Source organism: Alligator mississippiensis, chromosome 5 (genome assembly GCF_030867095.1).
Source record: "Alligator mississippiensis isolate rAllMis1 chromosome 5, rAllMis1, whole genome shotgun sequence".
NCBI lineage: Eukaryota > Metazoa > Chordata > Crocodylia > Alligatoridae > Alligator > Alligator mississippiensis.
Window position 1 is genome coordinate 56,299,927 of NC_081828.1, and position 23,642 is coordinate 56,323,568.

The 23,642-nt window shown below is 38.8% G+C and overlaps 1 protein-coding gene across 3 annotated transcripts in view; it reads right to left on the reverse strand.

The window, feature by feature from the left end:
- Positions 1–3: 3 nt before the first annotated feature.
- TPR (translocated promoter region, nuclear basket protein) overlaps positions 4–23,642 on the reverse strand; it is a 59,509-nt gene continuing 35,870 nt past the window's right edge. Inside the window, exons 33-51 of one of the 3 annotated variants that reach the window (XM_014596028.3) lie at positions 22,992–23,190; positions 22,158–22,363; positions 21,577–21,638; positions 20,158–20,366; positions 19,564–19,836; positions 18,572–18,714; positions 16,692–16,775; positions 14,092–14,292; positions 13,283–13,414; positions 12,616–12,706; positions 10,983–11,167; positions 9,262–9,330; positions 8,731–8,825; positions 7,889–7,995; positions 4,995–5,090; positions 4,623–4,779; positions 3,429–3,547; positions 1,108–1,206; positions 4–208 (exon numbers count right to left, since the gene is read on the reverse strand). In XM_014596028.3, the coding sequence (XP_014451514.1) occupies positions 153–208; positions 1,108–1,206; positions 3,429–3,547; positions 4,623–4,779; positions 4,995–5,090; positions 7,889–7,995; positions 8,731–8,825; positions 9,262–9,330; positions 10,983–11,167; positions 12,616–12,706; positions 13,283–13,414; positions 14,092–14,292; positions 16,692–16,775; positions 18,572–18,714; positions 19,564–19,836; positions 20,158–20,366; positions 21,577–21,638; positions 22,158–22,363; positions 22,992–23,190 (2,583 nt within the window). In that variant the 3' untranslated portion in view covers positions 4–152. Of the gene's footprint in view, positions 209–1,107; positions 1,207–3,428; positions 3,548–4,622; positions 4,780–4,994; positions 5,091–7,888; positions 7,996–8,730; positions 8,826–9,261; positions 9,331–10,982; positions 11,168–12,615; positions 12,707–13,282; positions 13,415–14,091; positions 14,293–16,691; positions 16,776–18,571; positions 18,721–19,563; positions 19,837–20,157; positions 20,367–21,576; positions 21,639–22,157; positions 22,364–22,991; positions 23,191–23,642 lie in introns of all 3 variants that reach the window. The other 2 variants (XM_014596027.3, XM_014596026.3) reach the window with 2 other exon arrangements.

The window sequence follows — 23,642 nt, forward strand, 5'->3', positions numbered from 1 at the left end:
GCCTTTCTTATTTTTGACAGTTTGTCTAATTTTATTAATAAAAGACACTGAAATGTGGGCACACAAATCTAAATACAAAATGCAGCTTTAAGCTCTGCCATCATTACACTAAGGCAGTCTGCATACATGGCTCCAATTACTTCACAGAATGTTTAACTGATATTGCCTCTGTTAAGGCCTCCTCGGCCTCCCATTGCATGAGTCACACCTAGGTAGGGAAAGAAGAGAGAGTTAATACAAATCCCTTCTTTCATCAGTAAATTAAAATGTTGGTGACAGTTTATCTGTCTCTTCTCTCTGGCCCAATAGCTTGGAAGCACTACAATATTGCCATTTGAGAGAGTATAATTCTACTTCTGGTCCCCCAATTCTCTTATCTAGAGGTAAGTGGCATGTTCAGTATGGCCTCCCTTTTCAGATACCTCTGGCTAATTATGAAGGGGCAATGTATGGGCTGAAAATCTTTCCTGGTCTTCAAGTACATTTTTTGTGACTAGCTCTGTACATCTAGAATATTAACAGAAATAAAAGGGCTGGCAACAACTGTATGCAGAACATTTAAAAGGGTAATAAATAAAAAATGAATGATTTGGATCATATTTAATGCAGAGCTTGTTAGTTAGAACCAAATTCAATATATTCTCCTCGGTAATTGCTATAACACAATACGCTTCAGTAAGTTTTATTTTCACTTAATCATTCTTTCAATCCACATAATGATTTAAAGCATCATTTCAGTTTGAGAAAGGAATTGATGCACAATCTTAGAACCGAATCATGTTAAGAATCCATATCTTAGTACTAAACTACTGATTTATTTTTGTAAGTTTTAAAGCTACTGAGATTCATAGGCTTTCCATAGGTACCAGCCAAGTGGTATACAAGCAGGACGTTCTTCTGTAGTCATTTTTGCCTGTCAGGAAAATAAATACTTAGCATGACAAACAAAGCTCATTGGGGCAGGAGCCCTGTATTATTTTGTCTCACAAAGCATCATGTACGTTTATGAAGGCACTAGACATGTACAGGCTCTACAGAGAGAAGAAAACTGTTAGAGCTCCTTTGAAAGAATACAAAGTCATAAATTTAGTGCTGATAGACACTTACCCCTTTGTCTGTTAAAATGACGACCACGAACACCAGTTCTCAATGTTGGTGGCTGAAGCCTGACACGCCGGAATGGCTTGGGCTGATGACTGCTTGTGTCTGTGCAAAAGAAAGGGGATAGCAAAGAATGACTAAGACTGTTATTATATGAAGTCATCATTAGTCCTGAACATACATCTGTGTTCTTGCCTTTAGTATTCAAACTTGCAAGGGTGCAATATTTACAATGACATCTCAAACACCAATAAAAGCTTTATAGAATGAGCAAAAATGTTTATTTTTCCCTTGATTATTTTTACTCACTTGACAAAATGCTTTATGCGTCATTCTATTTTAATATCTGGTTTGGATGAAAAGATTTTTCTTCTAATGTCAAAATGTTATATGGATACAAACATATGAGTAGCAATTCTCTCTTTGAAGTGCTTCTTTTTATCATAGCCTATACTGAAGTCTGGGTCAGATTACCTGCAGCTAGGATTAAGTGCATCTAATTGCATTCTTGTCCTTGAAATCACTGTGGCTCACTTCATTCCCAATTTAAAGTTCCACTAGGCCAGACTGCGCATCTCTTATTCACACAAATGGTCCCATCGAGGTATATACTCAAGAACATGAATAAGATGCTTTTAGTAGGACTGTAAGGGTCCCATCAGATATTACGTTTATGGCACGATTGTGTTAATCACACCATAAATATGCAACATGAAGCACATTAAGCCAATTTAATGGTGCCATAAATTGGCAAACTACATCTTTGGGATTGGTTTGTATGCCACCATAAAAACTGACTGTGTAGCTGACTGTCATCATGAGAATGGGGCAGCCCTTGATCTGGGACTAAGGCAGGAAGCTTTGGTGTTTGCTGCACTGCAGCAAGTGGCAGGGCAAGGCTCTTTACAATACCATGTTGTGGGAAGCTCCAAAACTTTCCAGAGGTTTATCAAACGTTAAAGGTTTTTGTACGTTTCATTTAAAAAACAACTGATTGACTGTAACAATGGTAAAGAATGAATAAAGCTTCACTGTTTCTGCGTGCTCGTATGTCCCTGTTACATAGCACATTTACTCAAATTCAAGACAAGATTCCCTCCCTCTAACATAGGGAACAAAGCCCTTTTGCCTTGGATTTAAAGACAGCAAAAGCTGTGTTATCTGGCGCTTTATCAGTCGGAAAGCTCCACTACCCGGCATCCGAGCGACGTGGCAGAATGAAACCGGAAGTCCCATTTCTGGTTTCACCGCTGTGAGCCAAGTTCCTCTTCATCACTTCTTTGGCCCACGGCTTGGGGCAAAGCAACCTGCGTGGGGCCCTTCTCCCTGTCCCCCGGCACACTGACGCTGGAGAGTGCATCAGACAGTGCACACTGGATTAACCAGCATCTCCCATTCCTGGGGGATGCCAGATAACAGAGCTTTTACTGTACAAGTGGCCAGAGGCAGGGGGTGCCTACCTCACCCCTACTTACATGAGCTCTGAAAGGTTTTGGTACAACTCCAGCTGGGGACACAGAGCATGTGCCTGCTCTGGCCCCAGGCCAACCTGGTAAAAAACGGGGGCAAGCATGTGCTTTATGCCCCGGGCTGGACCTGTGCCAGAGCTGGAGCAGAGGTCAGTGGGGGGAGGGGCTGATGGAGGCAGTAGGGGAGCAGGAAAATAACAGGAGGACAGGCATGGGGGGGGGAGGAAATAAGCATCATGGATCAAACTGCTCAACTCGCCCACCACCTGCCCCCCTACTCCTCCCTCACCCACTGCTTGGCTCCCCTGCCACAATTTAAAGATGACCTCTACATAATTAGATTCTATACAAGGAAAATTATAAGAAATGTATATACTTTCCTGGTATAGAGTCTAATTACGGGGGCAGGGGGGGGGTATGGGGAACGAGTCGTTTTAAAAATTAGCATCATCTTGTATTCCAGTAAATATTATTTAAAAAAAAAATTACACAGGAAAATTAAGGAAATTTATGTTTAAAAGCAACTATGATGTTATGGAGGCTATCCATGCTATCAACCGATTTAAAATTATTACAAGTTAAAACAAATGTAAGTGGGAAGTTTCAGATTTAAGATAAAGACCATCAAAACTGCCACTGTATCTTCCTACAATCTTCCTGCTGCACTGTAAATATTATTAGCATTTATTCATAATCTAAACAAGTCAGACTTCAGACAGCTTATTAGCTGTTTGAGACAAGCATTCTTATTCCAATCTCCATTGGTAAAGATAAATACTGCATTGTGGAAAGAGACTGTTGTAAGTGCTCTAACCAACAGTTTGAAACAAATCAAAAGTATAGGAAGGAACTCAGTACCTGCTGAAGAGCTGGAAGGAGGATCCTGACTAGTGGAAGGAAGATCTGACTCATCAGATGCTTGAACAGATTCCTCCTCTTGCTGGCTATCTATTTCTAGACCAGCTTCTGAAGTAATTCTAGAGGATACAATTTGAATATTAGGACACCTGACAACTCAAAAGAGAAGTTGAGATTTCCCTTGATAGAGATTAGAAATTCCAAAGAAATTAAGTTATCTTCCCAAACACTTTTGCTTGTTACCAGAAATTGTATTTTAAAAACCAACGCTAACAAAAGTTCTTAGACACACATTCCCCCATCTGCTGCCTAGTAATGGTCTTTTGGAGATCAGCAAAAGTAACACAAGAAGGGAAACAAAGTTTACTTAGGTACATCTGAAGGAATGATATGCTATTAGAACAGCTTTACACCTCTTTACTCCATACAATGTAAGGGCTGAGGAAAGTATGGAAGTAGTTAATTAAATAAATTCTAATAAGCCTAAAATATATGACCCAATGTATAACATATGAAGGTCTGGGGAAGAAGCAAGAGCACCACAGCTCCCTGATAGTAACCAGACCCCCTTTTGCTGACACAGATGGTTATGTGGAAATGCCAGAAGCTTCTGGAGGCTGCTGCTGATTGCCACCAGAAATTCTCATACACATTTTTGAGTATCCTAAAAGTTGAGTGCATGTTTGTAGTAAGTAGTAAACAGTTATTAGAAAAAGGAAACTAAAACCAATCCCAAAATGTGGTAGAGTCAAACCGCCTGGTTTTTCTGAGGTGTAAGAAATCTAGAAATTCTAGAGGTCACTAGCACCACCATCAGTTGCATAAATTGCTAATTCAGAAGTGAATTAGCAACACTACACGCAGATGCATTTATGAATCATCTCCTTCCTCTGTAAATTTAGAGTAATTTTCTTCATAGGCGTACAGAACCCGTTTTAAGGTGGTACATTTGATATAGTATACATTTAATATTTATAAACTGACCAAAAGAAAACTAGATATTGATTTTAAAAGAAAGGTAAATGTCACAAGATTCACTTTAAAACAAATTTAGTGTTAGTAAATTATCCTTGTTATAGAACACTGTGTTAAAACATCACAGATTAAAGACCTATTTGGGTAGGAAGCCAGGAAAAAAAAAAACTCATTCAAAATTAAGATACTAAAATGACTCTACTAGTAGTCCTAGCTTACCCTTCAGATTCTGCCTCTGCAAAAACTTCATCTCCATCATCACCTGCTCCAGACTCTGTAGTAGTGGATAAATTGCCAGTGGACGTTGTAACCATTGGAACAGACTGAGAAGCATGCTCTGAAGCATCAGCTGCTGTGCTTTCTGTAAAAACAGTTACTGTAAAAAACAAAAACAGAAAGCCAATTAAAGTAGAAAGTCATTTTGTATTTTATAACCTCAGTTTACTAATATATTAAGAGTGGGAGAAATCAGGCTATGGTGATACTTTCATTATAGCAATAAGCAGTCTGTAATCATTTTCCAAGTTACTTTGTTGGGAAGTCAAGTTTCTAATACTAACAATACACTTTGCAAAAATTCCTGATGCTTACCTGGTGCTGCTACCTGCAGAGGAGTTGTTGGGACGCTGCGGCCACCAGATTCTTCTTCATGGGCAAGGAAGAGTGGTGTTTCATACATTCCTAAACCTGCAATACAGAATCTTTGTAACTTACTTGGCACTTCCACACTGCTCACAAACCAAGGGTATTAAATGTTTAAGCTACATCCCCACTTGATATATCAACTCTATTTTACAGACAAGAAAAAAAGATGCAGAGAAGTTAAAAGTACTTAATAAAGATGTTAGGTGACAGAGCCAAATCCACAGTTCTGATATGTAGTATCAAGCCTTTTATTTAAATTTTTTCTTTTCTAAATACTAAGAGTCTGTTTCTCACAGCTAGCATTTTAAAACAACTATAAAAAATTATTTCCAAAATAGGTGTATTAGTATTATTGCAAACATATTTTACAGAAGTTAATCTTGAGAAGTGGTAACTTGTGCCATGGTTGTTTTGTAGCTGTTTACAGCTCCTGACTACACACACTAGGGGTGTGTGAAATGGGCCGTATTCAATTTGGATTCGGCCCGAATCAGTGATTCGATTCGTTGACTTGGATCACTGTCCCAATTCAATTCCGCCGAACCTAAATCTGAAGATTTGATGCTGATTTCGTGAATCAGCGATTCAGCCACAGACACAGCTTTAAATGTTTTTTTTATACATACCTCGATGTACCAGGTGTGGCTCATGAACACTGTGATGGTTGGGCGGCTGGAGCGTCCCACAGGAGTGCGGGAGGGTGCCCCATGTGCTTGCTGGCAACCTGGAAGTGGACTGGAAGTACTTCTGGTCCACTTCTGGGTCTGCCACCAAGCATGTGGGAACCCCACTCCCCAGCAATCAGCCGCAGGGGGACTCCAGGTGCCCCCTCAGACCCAGGAGGCACCAACTGCTGAGTCGGGGGTCCACCCCCATGTGCTCCCCAGCAGCCTCGGAAGTGGACCACTGCTTCTGGTCCACTTCTGGGTCTGCTGCCGAGAGCACTGGGGACCCCCCACACCGTGCTCTTGTGAGACGCTCCATCTGCCCCAGTATCTCAGCATTCACAAGCTACCCGGTACCTTGAGGTATGTAGGAAAAAACTATTTAAAGCTATGTCTATGACCGAATAGTCGAATCTTTCCGAATGTCTCCTAATGGATTCAGAGGGTTCCGATTCGATTCGGAAAGATTGAAGGGTCTCTTGATTCGACTCAGATTTGGAGATTGGTTGCTGATTCAATTCAGCGGCCCAAAGCTTTGCACAGCTCTAATACACACTATATAAAGTTTCAGTTAACCCCCAGTTAAATCTTTTGAGCTGAACATGGAAGTTACAGTGATATTTATTATTTACTTGAAACCTGTCAGATGGTTACTTCTGCATGAGAATCCTAGCTAGGATTTTTTTTTTTGACAGTTCTTCCTACAGAAGCCTGAAAGTAAAAACATAGAAAGCCAAACACACTAACTGTGCAATATTTCTATTAAATGTATGGACACCTACAATAAAAGGTTCATATGCTAAGAAATTATACCATTTCAATATTACCAAAATATATAATTATACAAGATAATATTGTCACATTTTTCTTTGCAAAATAGCTGGATAAGCTACTGCTGACACTGCATAGCTGACAGTGTCTTCAGCTCTTTATTTTCTCACCATTTCATTTTTATGCCTCTTCTCAGCCTATTAGTGGCTGAGTGTTTCCCCCACAGCAAACAGTTAGCAAATCCCCTAAGCCCATGTGGAGACTGATTCAGAAGAACATCAAGAACAAGGCTGAGCAACAGCCCAGTCAGTGTCTTTACGAGAAAGTGCCTAACTATGAAAAGCTATCATTTATATTATTTGCTATCTTCGATATTTTACTAAATCAGGCATTAACTGACAGGAAATCTGAAGCTTCCAGGCCCAAACTCTTCATTAGCAAATGAGAATACTTAGCTATGGATTTCTCAGTCATACTGTAAATACACTCTAATGTTGAACACCATGTGAAGCCTATTTCTTCTATATAGGCTGCATAATAATGAAGTTAGAACACAGCCAAATAACATTCCTCCCAGAACCAGATACCAAATCAAGCCAGGCAATGGAGCAAACTGCATATGAGTATAAAGGGGGCATGGAAAAGATGAGTAGAGATTTGGCTCTCTTGAAAGAAAAAAATTACCGTATAGTAAGAAAACAAACATACGAGCTAATCATCAAGACAAAAAGAATTGCTATGCAACATGAACACCTCTTTTATTGCTTGTGTATTTCATATTACTTGCATGAAATTTTCTTTTTCAATATACCTTATATAAGGTAAGCAGGATAGGCAGTTTTTGTGTGATTAGACAATATCTATGGAAACTATCTGCTTAATTACCAAGGATTTAGTTTTCCCAATACTTGTATATACATACATACATTTTAAGCTATATTAATTATATATAAAAAAGCTAATACTACTATGTGAGAAAAGTATCTTTGCAATCATAAAAGGAGGCACAATTTAGTTGGAAACAATGTATACATGGTGGGTGTTTATACATATACCTTTCTGTCCCATGATGTACCAGAGATCTGCTTCTCCACACGCAAACTGACGCACACTGCGCTGCATGCAGTTGTATAAGTAGTGAAATGCGCAGAAAGTAGTGGTGGTGTGCTTCTGAATTAAAGTACTTCTGAGGTGTTTTAGTTCAAAAGCGCACCGCTGCCATTTTCTTTGCGCTGATGTGCATTTCACCACTCGTACAACTGCATGCATCAAAGTACCCAGTGCTGCAGCATTTGCACATGTAAGAAAGCCCAGTGACAATGACCCAAACTTGAATAATTTTCTCCAGGAATTTCCTTTGTATTTTTGTTTTTTAGAAAAACATAAATGCATGAAGAGATTTACCTCCTTGTGATGCAAGCTGACCAAGATCTGAGTGGCTAGAGCTGGTCTGTGGCATATCTTCTGGGGGCCCAAACCTAAATCTAGGAACTCCAGCAACCTGGGGGGAACTATGAAGAGGCAAAGATGAAGAGAACCGTACACTCTTTTATAAAAAACAGTAATAGCCAGATTTTTAGCTGATTCAGGAAAATAAAAAGACACTTGCTACAAACAAATGAGACTATTAACAAAACATTTATGAATTTTAGTTGCACAGCATTAGATTTTCCATTCTATTTGGATCAATGTGTTTAAACCATTTTACCTGTTTTCTTACTAGGTTTACTTAAGTGAAGGTTGTGCTTATAATCCTTATGACTTTCATAACTTCTAAGTTAGCCCGGAGAACGCATCTACAACTTTCCTATACGCCACACCTGAGATGAACTATTCATAGTACCTTCCTACTGTATTTTAACTGGTCTTCATAATTAGTATGGGAAAACATGCCTTTTAGCACCTATAACATTGGAAAATAAATGTGTAAAAGAAAGAGTGAAAGAGGACAGGAGTAGCATGGTAACCCCTACTGTTGTCCTAATTGTTTAACTATAGGGTGTGTTAAGTCAAAAGGTTGCAACAGATGAGTTTTTTCTAAGCTCAGCTTTATGATGCACAGCTCAAAACAATTCTCACTGATTTATCTCTCTTTTCTCTAACTGCCTTTAAGATAGCATGCTAGTTAGCATGTTACTCAATCATCTTTTCCATTTATTCCTATTGAGTGAGAGTGTCCCATTATCAGCAAAAGGGGAATGTGAGTCAGTATAAAGCTTTCTTTTGACTTCTTTATATCTGCTTACTGAATAGCTTCTGCAAATCCATCTGTACGATGTGGTACCACAAGCGTTGGAGTACTTGGGACTGTCCTGTCTTCATCATCAAAGAAGTGTTGCTGCTGGGGAAAAAAAAATTGAGATCAGGAGACTATGCTTACTTCTAAATATAATTAATCTTCAAAGGCTGATGCTTCCCAACAAAACAAAGACAAACCAAGTGTAAACAATATTTGTCTTTCCAGTGTGAATGACACGACTGCAAAATAAGAAACAGGACTCAAAGGTGTATATATTTTAGGAGAGAGATTCCTAAACATGGTAATTAATAACCACTGGTTCTTAAGTAAAAAAATGCAGTGAAAAAACTCTTAACATACCTTACCTAGTATTTTCTTTGGGAATAGGGAAATGTATGGAACTGCTTTTAACATAAACACGTCTGACTGATTAATGCTAAGAAATATGTCTTCAAGGTAACCCAAAGAATTTTTTATTGATTAAAGCCCACTATGCTCTCTCATGCTAAATCATTAGGAACAGATCTCCATTACTTACCATACCCCCTATGCCAGGAGTCAGTTGTAGTCCACGTCCCACGGACTGTCTCCTAGTCATCTGGATTCTCTTTATGGTAATAGAGTATAAATGAAGGAATATAAGGGGTTTTCAGGATTCTAGCAACATGTAATTACATTAATAAACATTATAAGTTAGATAAAAAAAACATTTCTTGGCTTTCTATCCAAAACACAAACTTCAATAAAGCTAGCTTGATTTTTCCATTTACAAATGAAAGCCATATTTCACACATTGCACTAGGCAGTTACTTACTACATGTCTACATAATTCCCATACTCCCCAATTCAGCAGGGCTTTTTGGTGCTTTTATCTAAAGCGGATTCAATCAGTTATTAGATAAAAGTGCCCGATCGATACAGATGTTGGGCAAGCCACATCAAACTAACATGACGACTCTTCTGGGCATGCGCTACGCTTGGTGTGGGGGTGCACCAAGTTGAAAAGAAAGCACTGTTTTGCTTAGTTTTATTCATGACTGTAAGCAGCCCTAATGGCAAAAATGAAGCAATAACACTACAGAGAAACTGTTCAACATTAGAGAGGACACTGGGGGAATTCAACTAAATCCTTTTCACAAGGTTCCACTTTTCTGCAAGTACTATCTGAACAAATGAACTCCTCCTGATCTGCTGTTTGTGCCTTTCACTCAGTTCCTTAACATACAACAGAGGAAAAGCAGGTGGCAAGAGGAGCTTCAGAGAGGCAATGATAAAGAGGTTAATATTGATTCTTGCTTAGCAGCAATGTATCTTCCAGAATAAAAAAGGAAAACCACTTTTCCCTCTTCTGACTAGCCTCAGCTATTCTCTTTCTCTAGGTAGTAGAGCTGGAGGGGGAACATGCATAGGAAATAAAGAAAAAATTGTGCAATGCTGCAGGGCTCGCTACACTTTTAAGATCTGCTCGTAGCAAGAGTTACCACTCCATACTGCAGGCCAAATCACAGAAACCAATTAACTGATTTCTGACAAAACGAGTAGTGCCAGAAAAAGGAATACCGACAATCAGCCCATCTTTAGGGTTCACATATAATAAGCAAGGGTGATAATTTAGAATAGTCCACATCTTTTGGAAGACCCAATATAAAAAAAAAGTCACATTCGGGTGGTTTTACAAAATTAAAATTACTCTCTTTTCAAAGGAATTTAAAACTTTCAAAGGAAAATTTAAATTCTATAGAACATTAAAATATTATATGGTCTCCAACAAGCGTGCCAAATATGGCTGATGGATGCATAAGGCACAAGTTCTAAAGGGGCTAAATAAGGGGAAAAAACAGTTGCAGTTTACTTTCACCACATCTGCATCTGAAAAGAGAGTATTTAATAGAAATTCCAGCCAATCCAGCTGAGTTACGGCCTTTTCAAACACTGTTTCTATGGTGGAAATATTGACGCTCATCTACTAAAACAGCACTGGTATAATAATTTCAAGATACACACCCATTACTATTGCCTTAAGTTCTTTTAATGTTCATTTACTTACCCATTCTGCCAGAGAAAATTGCTGCCACATTTTGAGGGAGGAGACATTACATTTGGTCAGCTGTTTTTATTAATATCTTAAGTTTCCATCTTGCAAGACGCCAAATGAAATATGATCTTGCAAAATAGAGGGCTAAGATGCTATTTAGAAAACAGTCATATAATTAAAACAATGTTGTTGTTTAAATTTTGAGGCATTGAACAATCTTCTACCTGTACTGGAGGTCCTAGCTCTTGGGGTGGAGCATGAATAGTTAAGCGTGGAGGTAATGTGTGTGAAGGTCTGCGTGGTGACTGTGGTGGTCGAGGGGCCTGCCTCTCAGAGGCAGATGTTGGTTGCTGTTCTCTTGAACTTTCATGGGAGAAAGTAGACTCTGCAGCACTTGTACTCCCTTCTCCTAAAATACAAGGATCAAAACAAAACCATGCACACCAATATAAAACGAGAGCAATTTATGTAATTCTACATGCATGTCATATAGACAATGTAGAACCAATGACAAGAATGATAAACTTTTTTTAAAAAGTTAGTTATCACAGTATTTTACAAACCATATGGACCATTTCACCCATGGCCAGAATGGAATAATAGAAAATTAGGATTGGAAGGGACCTCAGGAGGTCATCTAGTCCAACCCCCTGCTCAAACCAGGACCATCCCAGCCAAGGCTGTGTCTGGCTAGGTCTTGAAAACCTCCAAGCATGGAGATTCAACAGCCTCTCTGTCCCAATGCTTTATTACCCTCCTAGTGAGAAAATTCTTCCCAATATCTAACTTAAGCTTCCCTTGCTGCAACTTGAGACCATTGTTCCTTGTTCTGTCATCTGCCACCACTGAGAAGAGTCTAGCTCCACCTTCTTTGGAACCACCCTTCAGGTAGCTTAAGACTGCTATTACAATCCCTTCTCAGTCTTATGTTCTCCAGACTAAATAAGCCCGATTCCCTCAGCCTCTTCTCACATGTCACATGCCTCAGCCCTTGAACCATTTTTGCTGCCCTCCGCTGGACTCTCTCTGGTTTTCCCACATCCTTTCTGTAGTGTGGGGCCCAAAACTGAACACAGTACTCCAGAGCTGTCTTCACCTGTGCTGAATAGGGGGGAATTATCACTTCCCCTACCCTGCTGGCAACACTCTTACCAATGTAGCCCAGTATGCCATTTGCCTTTTTGGCAACAAGGGCACAATTGGCTCCTATTCAGCTTACTGTCCACTGTAACCCCCAGGTCCTTTTCTGCAGAGCTGCTGCCCAGCCAGTCAGCCTCTGTCACTAGGTTGCCTTCCCCAATCAGTAAGGGACTCACACTTTCCCCAATTTTCATCTTGTTACTCACATACTTGTAGAAACCCTTCAACCCTGAACAGTACAGCTTGAGAAGTAACGTTTAGAAAGGACAGCCAAATAACTGTAATTTCATTAACACGCTAACATACATATTTCTACTCCAGCAAAAAGTAGCAGCTGATCTGCGACAACTGTTTAAAAGTAAATTTGCTGAATAGCACTTCCATGAGCTCAGCCCCTGTTAACACTAAAACAGACAGTTATTCAGCAGTGACTCAGAAGGAAGATGATCAGCTATTGAATCATTAACAGCACTTTTTGCAGCAGCTGGAGTTTTTTTTTTTTTTTTTAAATCTAGACAAGTATTGAACACACCCAATGTTCCTTAGCTTTGGAATTTCATTGGAGCACATTCCAAAGTGACATGGTTGCAGATTTAAGAAGAATCAGTTCCCACCCAAAATATTTTTTTTTAAGTAGTGTCTCTAATAACAACTTTTCCAACTTTTCAGTTTTGCCCTCCAACAAGCATTTTTTTGGAGAAAACATTGATAGCGTACCACTGTTTTGTGAGTCTGCTGCTCTCTGGTTGCTTTCACCTCCTCCCATGCTCTCTTCAGTTTCAGTTCCAGGATCTGTACCATCAGCACCCTAAAAATACATGCATTTATACTGGTGATTCTCTGCAAAACCACCCAATATAACATGAAAAAAACATCACCTTTAGATAAAATCTGGGAGCTTAATACAGTAAGTCACTACAAAGAAAATCTGTGTAAATATACGTAATTATATTATGTTCTGAAAGCCAACATATATATCAAAATTACTTTTGCTCAGTAAACTAATAAAATGCCACTTCTTGCATGAAATACTCAAGTGTTGCATGAGCTGCTTGGCTAACTTCAAAGATCAACTACCACAATAGAAGCATCTATCATCTTCTGTACTTCATATTTTACCTAACCCTCTCAACATGCTGAAATGACCAAATGAATCTAATCTGTAAAGTGTTCCTCTACCCTGTCTTCTGTCTGACTTTCAGACTAACATAGCTGCTTGCTACACAATTAAAACTGTATTTCACTCATGAGAAAAGTTGCAATGAGACTACCAGAATAAACTAGATCAACTTAAGTTTCCTCTTTTGAATACTGTATGAACAAGGTAACATATCAGTTACTTTTCAAGAGATTTCATAGATGTATATAAAACTGCTACTCCTACCTCAGCCTCATCAGCTTCATATCCATCATTACCATCAGCACTGCCTGTTCCTTCATTACTATCGTCACCTTCATCTCCCATGCCTGCATCTTCATCATCATCTTCGTCATCCTCTTCTTCATCCTCATAATCCTATGAGAGCAGGAAAAAAAAATAAACTTAAGGAGTCCCAAAAGGAATGGCAAATCATTCCACAAAGTAGCAAGAAGATGCATTTGATTACACATACAAGGGCATTAAAGCAGCCATGTTAAGTGCCTAGCATAAGTAAGCTCAGCTCCTGACTGGGAATTCAGGGCAGAATGGTAATATAAATTAGTTTTATATCAACAGAAACAAAATTCAAGGAATTTTATGCCATTATGATACATTGAGTTTTTTGTTTGTTTTTTTTTTTAGAGAAACCAAATAAATACCAAGTACTTTATATCCAGAATTTTATATATATATATATATATATATATATATATATATATATATATATATATAAAATATAATTTTAGTGCTATTCAAGAAAAATCTTAAAAAAAATTATCTGTAGAAAAAGATGTAGAACCTTAATTAAAAGAAGTTGTGTGGTTACATTTTCATGCATCGGTGTGAAAAGTTTACATTTACAATTCTGGTCAAACAAATTAAAAGATGCACAGAATTATTAAAGATGCACTTACTCTTCTGTTTATTATGTAACAGAAATTTCAATAATGTGGTTTTTAGGGACATATTTCATTTCTCTCTGGTAACCAGAACAAGCTTTTTGCCAAAAGACATTTGAAACTGCAAATTAAGTAACTATACATTACACATACTTCTTGCTCGCCTTCATTTTCTTCATCATCATCCTCTTCATCATCACTGTCAATCACTATAACATCATCTCGCTTGGACTGACACTCCTGGGATGACGAGGTATTCTGCTGATCTGGTTGAAGAGGTCCAATATCTATTGGGATAGACTGAGAAGTTTCTTCACTGTCTTCCATGGGAGTGTATTCCCCCTGTGTCACCCCCTTAAAAAAAGTTAAAAATTTAAAGTAAACAAGTGATATCTTATACTCATACTTCTAAAAAGATGTCAGTGGAGCACTGACAATCAAACTGAAATCCCATTCAACTGTAAAGTTTGACCTGAGTACTGTTAAAAGCAGCAGTGCTGCTATTTCAGGTTCTGAAGCTATGTTAGAGGCCCACCTTTTGTTATATAGTTGTTTTTCTGTAATCTGTCTCTCAGACTCATCTGAAGTAGTTGCCACATCTTATTTTTGCTAACTAATATGCACTTTGGGATGATTAGGTCAATGGTGCTCAATGTTTTGGCTCCATAGGACAGATGAATGGCACAAGGCCAGTTTGTGGGCCAGTCTATGCCCCATGTACCAGGACTGGGGCCCTGTGCTACCCTCAGTGCCCAACCCCATGTGCCAGGATCAGGGCCCTTTGCTTCCCTGAGCACCTAATCTAGCGTGCAGAACCATGCATACAGGACCTAGCATGCATGCTGGATGACCGAGTGTTGGGGACTACATCTGGGTCACAGGCTGGAGTTGAGCACCCCTGATCTAGAGTGACTGTGATACCTGAGCAAGGATCACATATCCAGAGGAATGCACAGTGAGAAGGGATGGCTGCATTTAGGGAGGAAAGCAGGGTAGATTTGCACCTTACGGATTTAGCTAAATCAAAGCTGCATACTATAAGCTTTCATAAATAAAATTTGATTAAGCAAGCCCATGGCTTAAGCAAGCTTGAGCTATGCATCTATGATTTGTTTAGTTCATAAAGATCTACATTTTTAGGTCTAAATCAAGCAGAAATCTATCCTGCTTTCTGCTCAACTTCAGACTAACATAGCCAACTGCCTTCCCCAAACACAGAGAGATAATTTATATTTCCTGATCCCATCTTCTTGACATACACAGTTAGAAGAAAGAAGATTCTGCCAAATCAGTTCTGGGTAAATCAACGTGTCAACATTGCAAAAAAAGAATAGCAAGACAACTGAAACAGAAGCAAACTCTACTGCTACCACAGGGAAAACATTAGTTTTCCACTGTTAAGTTCTGTAAGTTTTAATATACTTGGAGCGTGGACACAAATTACACTGGAAGTTGACAATCTTACTAACCTGGTACAGGCCAACCTAAAAGTCAGAAGTGTGACAAGGACCTTTGACAAAAACCTCTTCTGTAAGACTCACCAACTCTGGATTACTTCTCTGTTGCTACTCCAGACTGACAAGACCTCTTTGGGTCCATCAGTTAATAGTCAGTTACAAAAAAAAAATGATCAAAATAGTTTGCTGTGGTTCTTATTTAGCGTTGCAAGAACTGCATTAAAAGAATGTAAGAATTTAAACTGAATCTGTTAAATCTTGATAAATATATTGGTTTTCAGATACAACAACACATTTATTTTTTTTTTCAAATTAAGAATCTACATTCTTCAGCACCCAGGCCCATTTAAGTGTAAGAGCTAGATGCAGCTATTTTCTAAACAGCAAGTCATTCAATTTCTTTGTATCTGACTGATCAGCAATGAAAATAACTGGACACCAGTAATTACATTGAGTTCTCTGTAAAAGTCTATTTAAGAAAGTCTGGAAACACAGGTGGAAGAAAGGCTACCTCAGGAAGATATATACTAAAGTGTGTAAAATTATAAAGAAAAGGAACAGGAAAAAGACCCAAGGCCTTCACTGGTTAGAGACAAATTGAACCCACAGCAACATACAAGACAGAAAGTGGACAGACGCAGACATAAGGCAAGATATTTCCTTGAGCAGTGAGAAAGGAGAATGGACAAGTTTCCTCTATTTTTTTGTAACCCAGTGGAGCTTCCTTCCTGGTTGAAACTTGATCAAATACTTATAAAAAGTTTCTACGACAAGGTACAGTATAAAATGAAAAAAGTGGTGTTTCAAAGAACAAACAAGGAACTTTGCAACCCCAAATGTGGCTTGGATAATGACTCAACTACCCTTATTTTTCAAATCTCTCCATATATAACCCAGTTAATGATACTGACATAACTCAAAGACAGGAGAACAGCACACTGAAAATGTAACAAACAAATATATATTACAAAATATTACTTTGTGTATTACTTGGTATGTGAAAACTACAATAAAAAGTAAAATACATTAAAACTGTAATAAAAATGTAAATATACAGGGGTTGAGTAGAAATTCTAACCCTACAATTGCTTTAGCTTATATAAGTGGATTTCCTGTAAAATTACCTTAATTACACTTGTGATTGCACAAAGATAATACCACCATCAAATGCTTTTTTTTGTGTTAAACAGTAACTAAAACCGATATACTGTGCTGAGGTTAGCACTGTATCAAATGCCAGTTGTAGGGAAGGGCTGTTTGTGCTGCAATTAAAATTAAGATTTATAGTTTGCTTACTTCTCCAATGGAATCTTGGGAATCTTGGTTATATGTTTGAGTTTCTACCTCACCGTCAGTGCTCTCCTCTGCTGTCACTTCCTCCTGAAAGATCACATCATTTTCACATTCAAATATGCAACAGAGAAGATTGGGAAGTTTGATCTTTATGACTCCGCTGATTTATTTTTTTAAAATAAGAGGTGTTATAAAGTTCTCCTTAACTTGAAAGCCCTCTCATATTCCCTTTCCCTCTCCTCTTCAATTACCAACTTATTTATCCTTCTCTGAATTCACCGTATTTACTTCTCACACCGGTTGCTTCAGAGTTGGAGAATCTATCTTGGTCTCTTGTAATCTGATTTCCACCATGTCTTCTCTACTGAAACAGCTTTCTTTGGAAGCTTTTCCAAAGACCTCTTTGGAGGTCTCTAAACACCTTCACAGCAAATTCTAAGGGCACCTAATTCCATCTCTTGTCTTGCAGATGACTGACACATCTTCTTGTCTTCTAACACAACCAATTTTATTTTTGACTTGTGTCCTTGTAATGCCTTTGTTTTTTTTTTTGTTTTTTTTTTTGAGTCTCTACCACTTTTCATGGGCTGCCTGCAAAGCCCCATCTTTAGAAACAAGTACACCAATGGCTTTAATTATCACTACTATCCCACTTTTACATATCTATCTTGAGACTCAGATTCCACATCTCTACTTCTCCAACATCTTCTAATAATTACCTTTCAATCCTAACATTTTCTTTATATCTGAACATCCAAACCAGAATCACATATTGTTGCATCCTTTCTCTGAAATTCAACATTTAACCTTTTCCCTATCTAACCAGGAGTCGGTGTTAACATCTGGCCTGTGGAGCTGGAGGGCTTTCCCTGTGTCCAACCACTGCTACTTCTCCCCTACCCAGGCTGTGTGCAGGCTCAACTTCCAGCCAGTGGGGGGAAAAGCTCCAGGGCTAGAGAGCTGCCAACTGCACCCACAATGCCTCTGCTTTTCTGTTCCTCCCCTCTCCCGTACCACATCCCAGCTGCAGCGTGGGCACAGTTGAAATCTGCTCAACCCTGGGGCAGCTCCCCATGGGTTAGAAGCTGTGTTTGCAATGCAGGCAGGGGTGGGGGGGGGGCAGGGAGAAGTGGCAGTGGCAGAGGCACAGCTGGAAGCTGCATGGCTCTGAAACAACTTCTCTGCCTATGCCTGCACCAGATAGGAGATAGGTTGTTCAGGCTCACGGCTTCTTAAAAAAAAGTTGCAGACCACTGGTCTATACTAAAACTGTTATTCAGAACCTCACGTTGCTTTGCCTACTAAAAATCTCTGCCTTTCCGACACGCTCTCAAAGTTCAAACCTATTAAAGGTACTGCAAAACTCAGACTCAATTTCAAACCCTTGATTTATTTTGAAAACAACAACTAAATACTATTGCTTTTTGCTTTATTTGAAAGCAAAATAAATATACATCATTTACAACTATGATCTTCCTAAAAGAGTCTATTGCCAGAGCCAGAATTTTTAACCTTTTGCAAACAAAACTATTTCTCTGTTTCTTGGTCCAAAGAATCTTGAAATAAATTACAGCAAAAGCTTTGTTATTTGGCACCCATATGTGCCTGTTCAGGACGCTGCCCCTCCCATTGCATCTGGTACACCACCGCCCCTTCCACCATGTCAGTGTGCCGGGGACAGGGAGGGAGGCCCCGGGCACGCTGGGGAAAGGCTGCTTTGCCACAGGCCGTGAGGACTCGGCAAAACGAAGTGCTACAGTCGGCACGTCCGGTTTCACTTTTACCGCATCGACTGGCATGCCAGTTAGTAGTGCATGCTGGTTTGTAAGGTGCCAGATAACGCGGCTTTTACTGTATTGATAATATTTTCCATTCTTACAAACCTCGGGTTCCACTCTTTGTATACCCCTCAGTTTCTTTGGAAGAGGAACATCCACTGTCTCTTCTGAAATTTGTTCAGAGTTTTCTACTGTGCTGTCCTCTTCTTCCTCTCGTGGACGCTTGGGTAATGAAGAACTTGGGGTAGCTGAAACTTGAAAGAACCCTTTATTGTTAATTTCAAAAGTGCTATGCTACATAAAAGTACTCAGGGAATTGGAAGATGATCAAATGGTGCGAGACCACTCTTGAACACTGTCTTTCACCCTATACTCAATCATAGCAATTAGGACTGGACTGGAATGGCGAGATTTTCTACTGGGCTTGAGCACAGCAGGGCCTTTTCAGCTTCATCTCTACCTTCTGGGACTTGGCTCCCATTTGCAGTTTTGCAGAACCCAAAATCTAAGAGTAGGGTACAATTAAGATAATTGACTTGCCTGAACTTTCATCTGTTTTTCCAATCAACAGCTTAATTGGCCACAGCTTAATGGGTAACAAAGGCAATTAAAAATACCCCATAATTTTAAAGGGGGTGCATATTTCCCACGTAAACAGCTCTTTCAGCAACAGGTACTCTGTATAGCAGTAAAACATTGTTGGTTTTTTTTTTAAATTTCAATTTAAGGTTTAGATTGGTGTGGAATGAATAGAGATACAGTGCCAGGTTTTGTTCAGTTGTTTTAGTTTGCTCTTCTATACTATACTAGAGGCTTGTAGAATTTAGTCAACAATGTATAGAGAACTCTACATCTTTATAACCAAACCACTAAAGAATAGAGCGGGGCAGAAAGGGTAATCATGCAAATTTTGAAACAAGTAAGTTTAAACTAAAACACGAGCCTACATGGGCATGTTAGTGTTTACCTGTGTTTTCATCTACTGACTTCAAAAAGGCAGCACTTTTGTAGTGGTGATAAAATGGGGCCAAAAACCTTAGATGAAGATCTGAAGAGGCTCGATACCTCAATGCCTTTTACTAGAAAATGAAACGAACCTGTACCGAACACTGCTGTAGAAGTGGAGGGCCTTTCAATCTGTGAGCTCTGTACAACTTCCACAATGGTAGGGGATGGTTCTTGATTGGCTGGCTCAATCTGAGGATGACTCTGCTGAGTCGGCTGCACAAAAGCTGTAGCTTGAGTCTGTTGCTGTACAGTTAAGATGGGTTGGGAGAGAGATGTCTGGACGTTAGGACTAGTAGAACGTACAGACCCACTAGTACTTCCAAAGACTGGAACATGTTCCACAGGTCCTTCTGACTGCATAGCTGAAAGGGAAGTATTAGCACACTTAATTACCCTGATATTATTAGATATTCTCTTCACTTTAGAAAGCAGTGGGTAATCAGATTCAAATTTCTCTTATAAAGTCAGTCTATTTCTACTTTGGTTGGTATCTCTTTTCTACAGGAATAAATGAGAGAAAATGTTTTAAAAAAATGAAAATGACTGCTCAAACAAGTGTTGGAGGAAATCAAGATCATGGGATACCCACAATGATATTTAACTCCAAAATTAACCAGATTCCAAGATAAATGTATTCTTTTAAAAGGTAACAAAGATAGTTGCATTACATTTGGAAAACTCACCTTCTTGGGTTTCCACCTGTGTTGTAGGCATAACTGTAGCTGTTGGAGTAGTAGTTGGATTAGTTACAGTAGCAGGAGTAACCATCGGACGGATACTAGCTCGTGGAGTAGACTTATTCCCAGGTATTGCAGCAGCAGTTACTTTACTTGGAGTTGACACAACAGGAGTTGGCTTAATGTTTGCTGTTGGAGGATCTGAAGTGCTAGCACTGGAAACAAGACATTGATTTTATTTGTGCAAACACCACTGAGATCAGATTTCAAAGACTGAATTTGATATACTTGTAAACAAATATCAAATGTAGATATTAGTGTTTGAAAACGTTTAAAATAAGCCATGGCACAGTCAAGTTACCTCTATAATTCTGTTCAGTGTGCATTCTTACGCATCATGGCTAGTTGAAATGGGTTCTGCAGACTAAATTAGGCCCTCAGTGACACCTCTTCATAACCTCATCAACTTGATCAGCTTACAAAAGGTATTATTAACTTAAAATTTGTGAATATTCTATTGACCTTCCTAAGAAGAAGCATAATTAAATAACTGTGTGGCATTCAGCTAACATGCTCAAACATGGAGATCTTTTACATAGGGACTGAAATGATTTTTAGTCATATCTCAAGGTTAGAGCCTCACTTTAAAGGGACATCATCAATTCAAAAAAAGATATTAAAAAGTTGATATAAAAAAAATAAAACCAAAAAAACTATTCTCCATTTTTCAGCATGTTTACTTCTTTCATTTGACATCATTTTATCTTCTGTTATTTTCCATTGATTCATTCAAGTTCCCTTTCAGAACAGTTTATTTTTACTTAGCAACAAGGAATAAAAAATAGGTCAGAAATACCTTAAAGCCCTACACTGTGGAACACTTTAGAGGCTGGTTAAGTCTCCCAAACTGCTTTTAATTCTTTAAATGGGCTAATTCTAGTTCTCTGCACAGCTTTAAGTTTACATATTACAGTTCAGCAGTAAATTATTTAACGGATTAAAATTTGCTTCAGAAGCAGTGCATATGTCAGCATTAGCATTAAGGTGCCTTAAACCAGTTAGACAAGGTTCCTTGGGTGAATTTGATATCTTTTATTAGACCAACCCAAATGGTTGGAGAATAGTTATTAAGCAAGCTTTCGGGTTCAAAAACCCTTCGTCAGGCTAAGGAAGCTGCTGACGAAGATTGATATCTTTTATTCTCCAACCATTTGGGTTGGTCTAAGAAAAGATATCAAATTCACCCAGGGAACCTTGTCTGCCTATGTCCTTAGACCAACACGGCTACAACCCAAACCCCTTAAATCAGTTAGTAACTTCCTAAAGCTGTTGAACAAAATTCTATCAAAAGGTCTTTTTCATTTCTGGAGTTCGCAACTAAAAAGGATAGACACAGCAACTGGACAAAAAACCCCTGCAACTCACATTCCTCTTTCACCTGAAGCTGGTGTAGATTTGAGTGTGATCTGCCTCTGCTGTTCTGAAACCTATCAGAAAAAGAAACATTCCTTTGAGTTGCATGCTTTCTCAGCCAAAGTATAAGCTAAGAGGCTCTCTAAAACAATTTAAAATTGCAATTCTGGAGGACCACTTCAGCAAGCAGTTCTCCCAAACCATTAATTCCTCCACATGCAGACTTTCCAGAACACCAAGCTTCATGCTTGCTCCTAAGTATTGCAAGATAAATTTGAAAGCCCAAAATAATATATATTAATCCTGTTCTACTGGAAGAAAGAATATACTTCAGCAGGACCAAGCTCTCAAGTGCTGTATTCGACACATTTTCTGCAGACAGGAACATGAGAGAAGCAATGTGTGAAAAACTCTTGCAGTAAATCCTAGTCAGGAAGCTTGAATCCCATTGGAACTAATTTTCTAAAATTAATTTCTAAATGCTTTGAAAAGCTGTTTTCCTTCTTTGCATGATTTTTTGGTATTAGGGTGGTGAGTGTAATGTATGTACACTATACATAATATAGCTAACAAAAGCTTCACATATCTTGTACCTTATTAGTGGACTCTGGTGGTTCATCTCTCTGTTCATGGTGCCTCTCTTGTTGCTCTCTTAGCTCTCTCTCCAGTCGACATATACGACCTTCATACTGCGATTTGAGAGCACTCATCCGCACCTCCAATTCAGTCTTCTGCTCTTCTAATGCAATGCTCTTTTGTTTCCACTCATCATTTTCTTTTGTTAGCTGTTCTTTTGTACCTAATTGAGCAACAAAGAACTTAACATCTTCATAGTAAAATAGCTTACACTTTTTTGTGCACTTAAGGACCATTTGCTTTAAATGTAATACTCCAAAGAGTACTAAATCTATCAACACATTTTAAAAGAGAAAATTAATTATTTGTGGTATCTTATAATATATATTTTAAAATACAAAAAGAATCAAAGGATTGGATATTTTATCTAGTTATCAAGAAGCAGATACTAGCACTTGTCATTCCTACCTGCTTCTGTTAATAATAAAATTGCTAAAAGATATTTCCTTTGTACTAGTGTACTGTGTGAAATAAGTGCCTGATATTGAGCTGGCTGGCACTACCGCTCAAGTCATCCAAGAAAATCCCAAGATTAGTTACTGACCACATGATCTTTAAAAATGCGTACCAAACTATATAACTGAAATATCTCCTCAAGAAATAGTTGCATTCAATTTTAGAATTCAGTTTAAATAATCCTTCTGGGTAAAATTTACTAAAATGGACCACTGCTAGTTTTCATTTGGAGTTTCTGTTTAATAAATTTCAGCCCAGGGTGCATGTCCACAAGATCAATTTTTAATATGAAAACGGAACAAAAAACTTTAAAGATAAAGAGAAAGATTATTTACCAGCCAACTGCGCTATTTTCTGCTTGGCAGCCAGCAGAGTCTTCTTAGTCTTCTCTTCCTTCTCAGTTATCTGTTGCTTGAGCTGTTCTTCCTGAGTAGTTCTCTCTTGCAGATCTTGATGAAGACGAGTAAGTTCCAGCTGTACTTGTGAAATCTGTTCCTGTAGACTCCTAGCTTCACTCTCCTTCTCTGCTATAGTCTACAGAAGAGTGATGTAGTATAGCTATAAGGCAGTTTTCTCAACCCACCGGCCACGACCCAAAAGTGGGTTCTAAGACTATATGAAAGGGTTGCAAACAAACTTTGAAAATGGATCAACAGATGTTAAAAATGGATTATCCTTTAAAAGGAGAAAACCATGGCTTTTCCCTTGCAGGCTGTCAGATTTCCAGCCCACAAGGGGTTAGTTTGGCCCCCCATGCCCTACACACCCACCCCCTGCCCCACACAGTGGGGGATTGAGGCCTGGGGGTAGGGGACAGCAGGTCAGGAGAGAGGGGCACTGGGTTGGGACTGGCCATTGATGTTTACAAATAGGTTCTGACACAAAAAAGGTTGAGAACCACTGCTATAAGGCACCATAAAATGTGTGTGATGAGAGTATTACGGTAAAATAAAAAAGTCCAGAGAACCTTGATGCAGCAATACCGA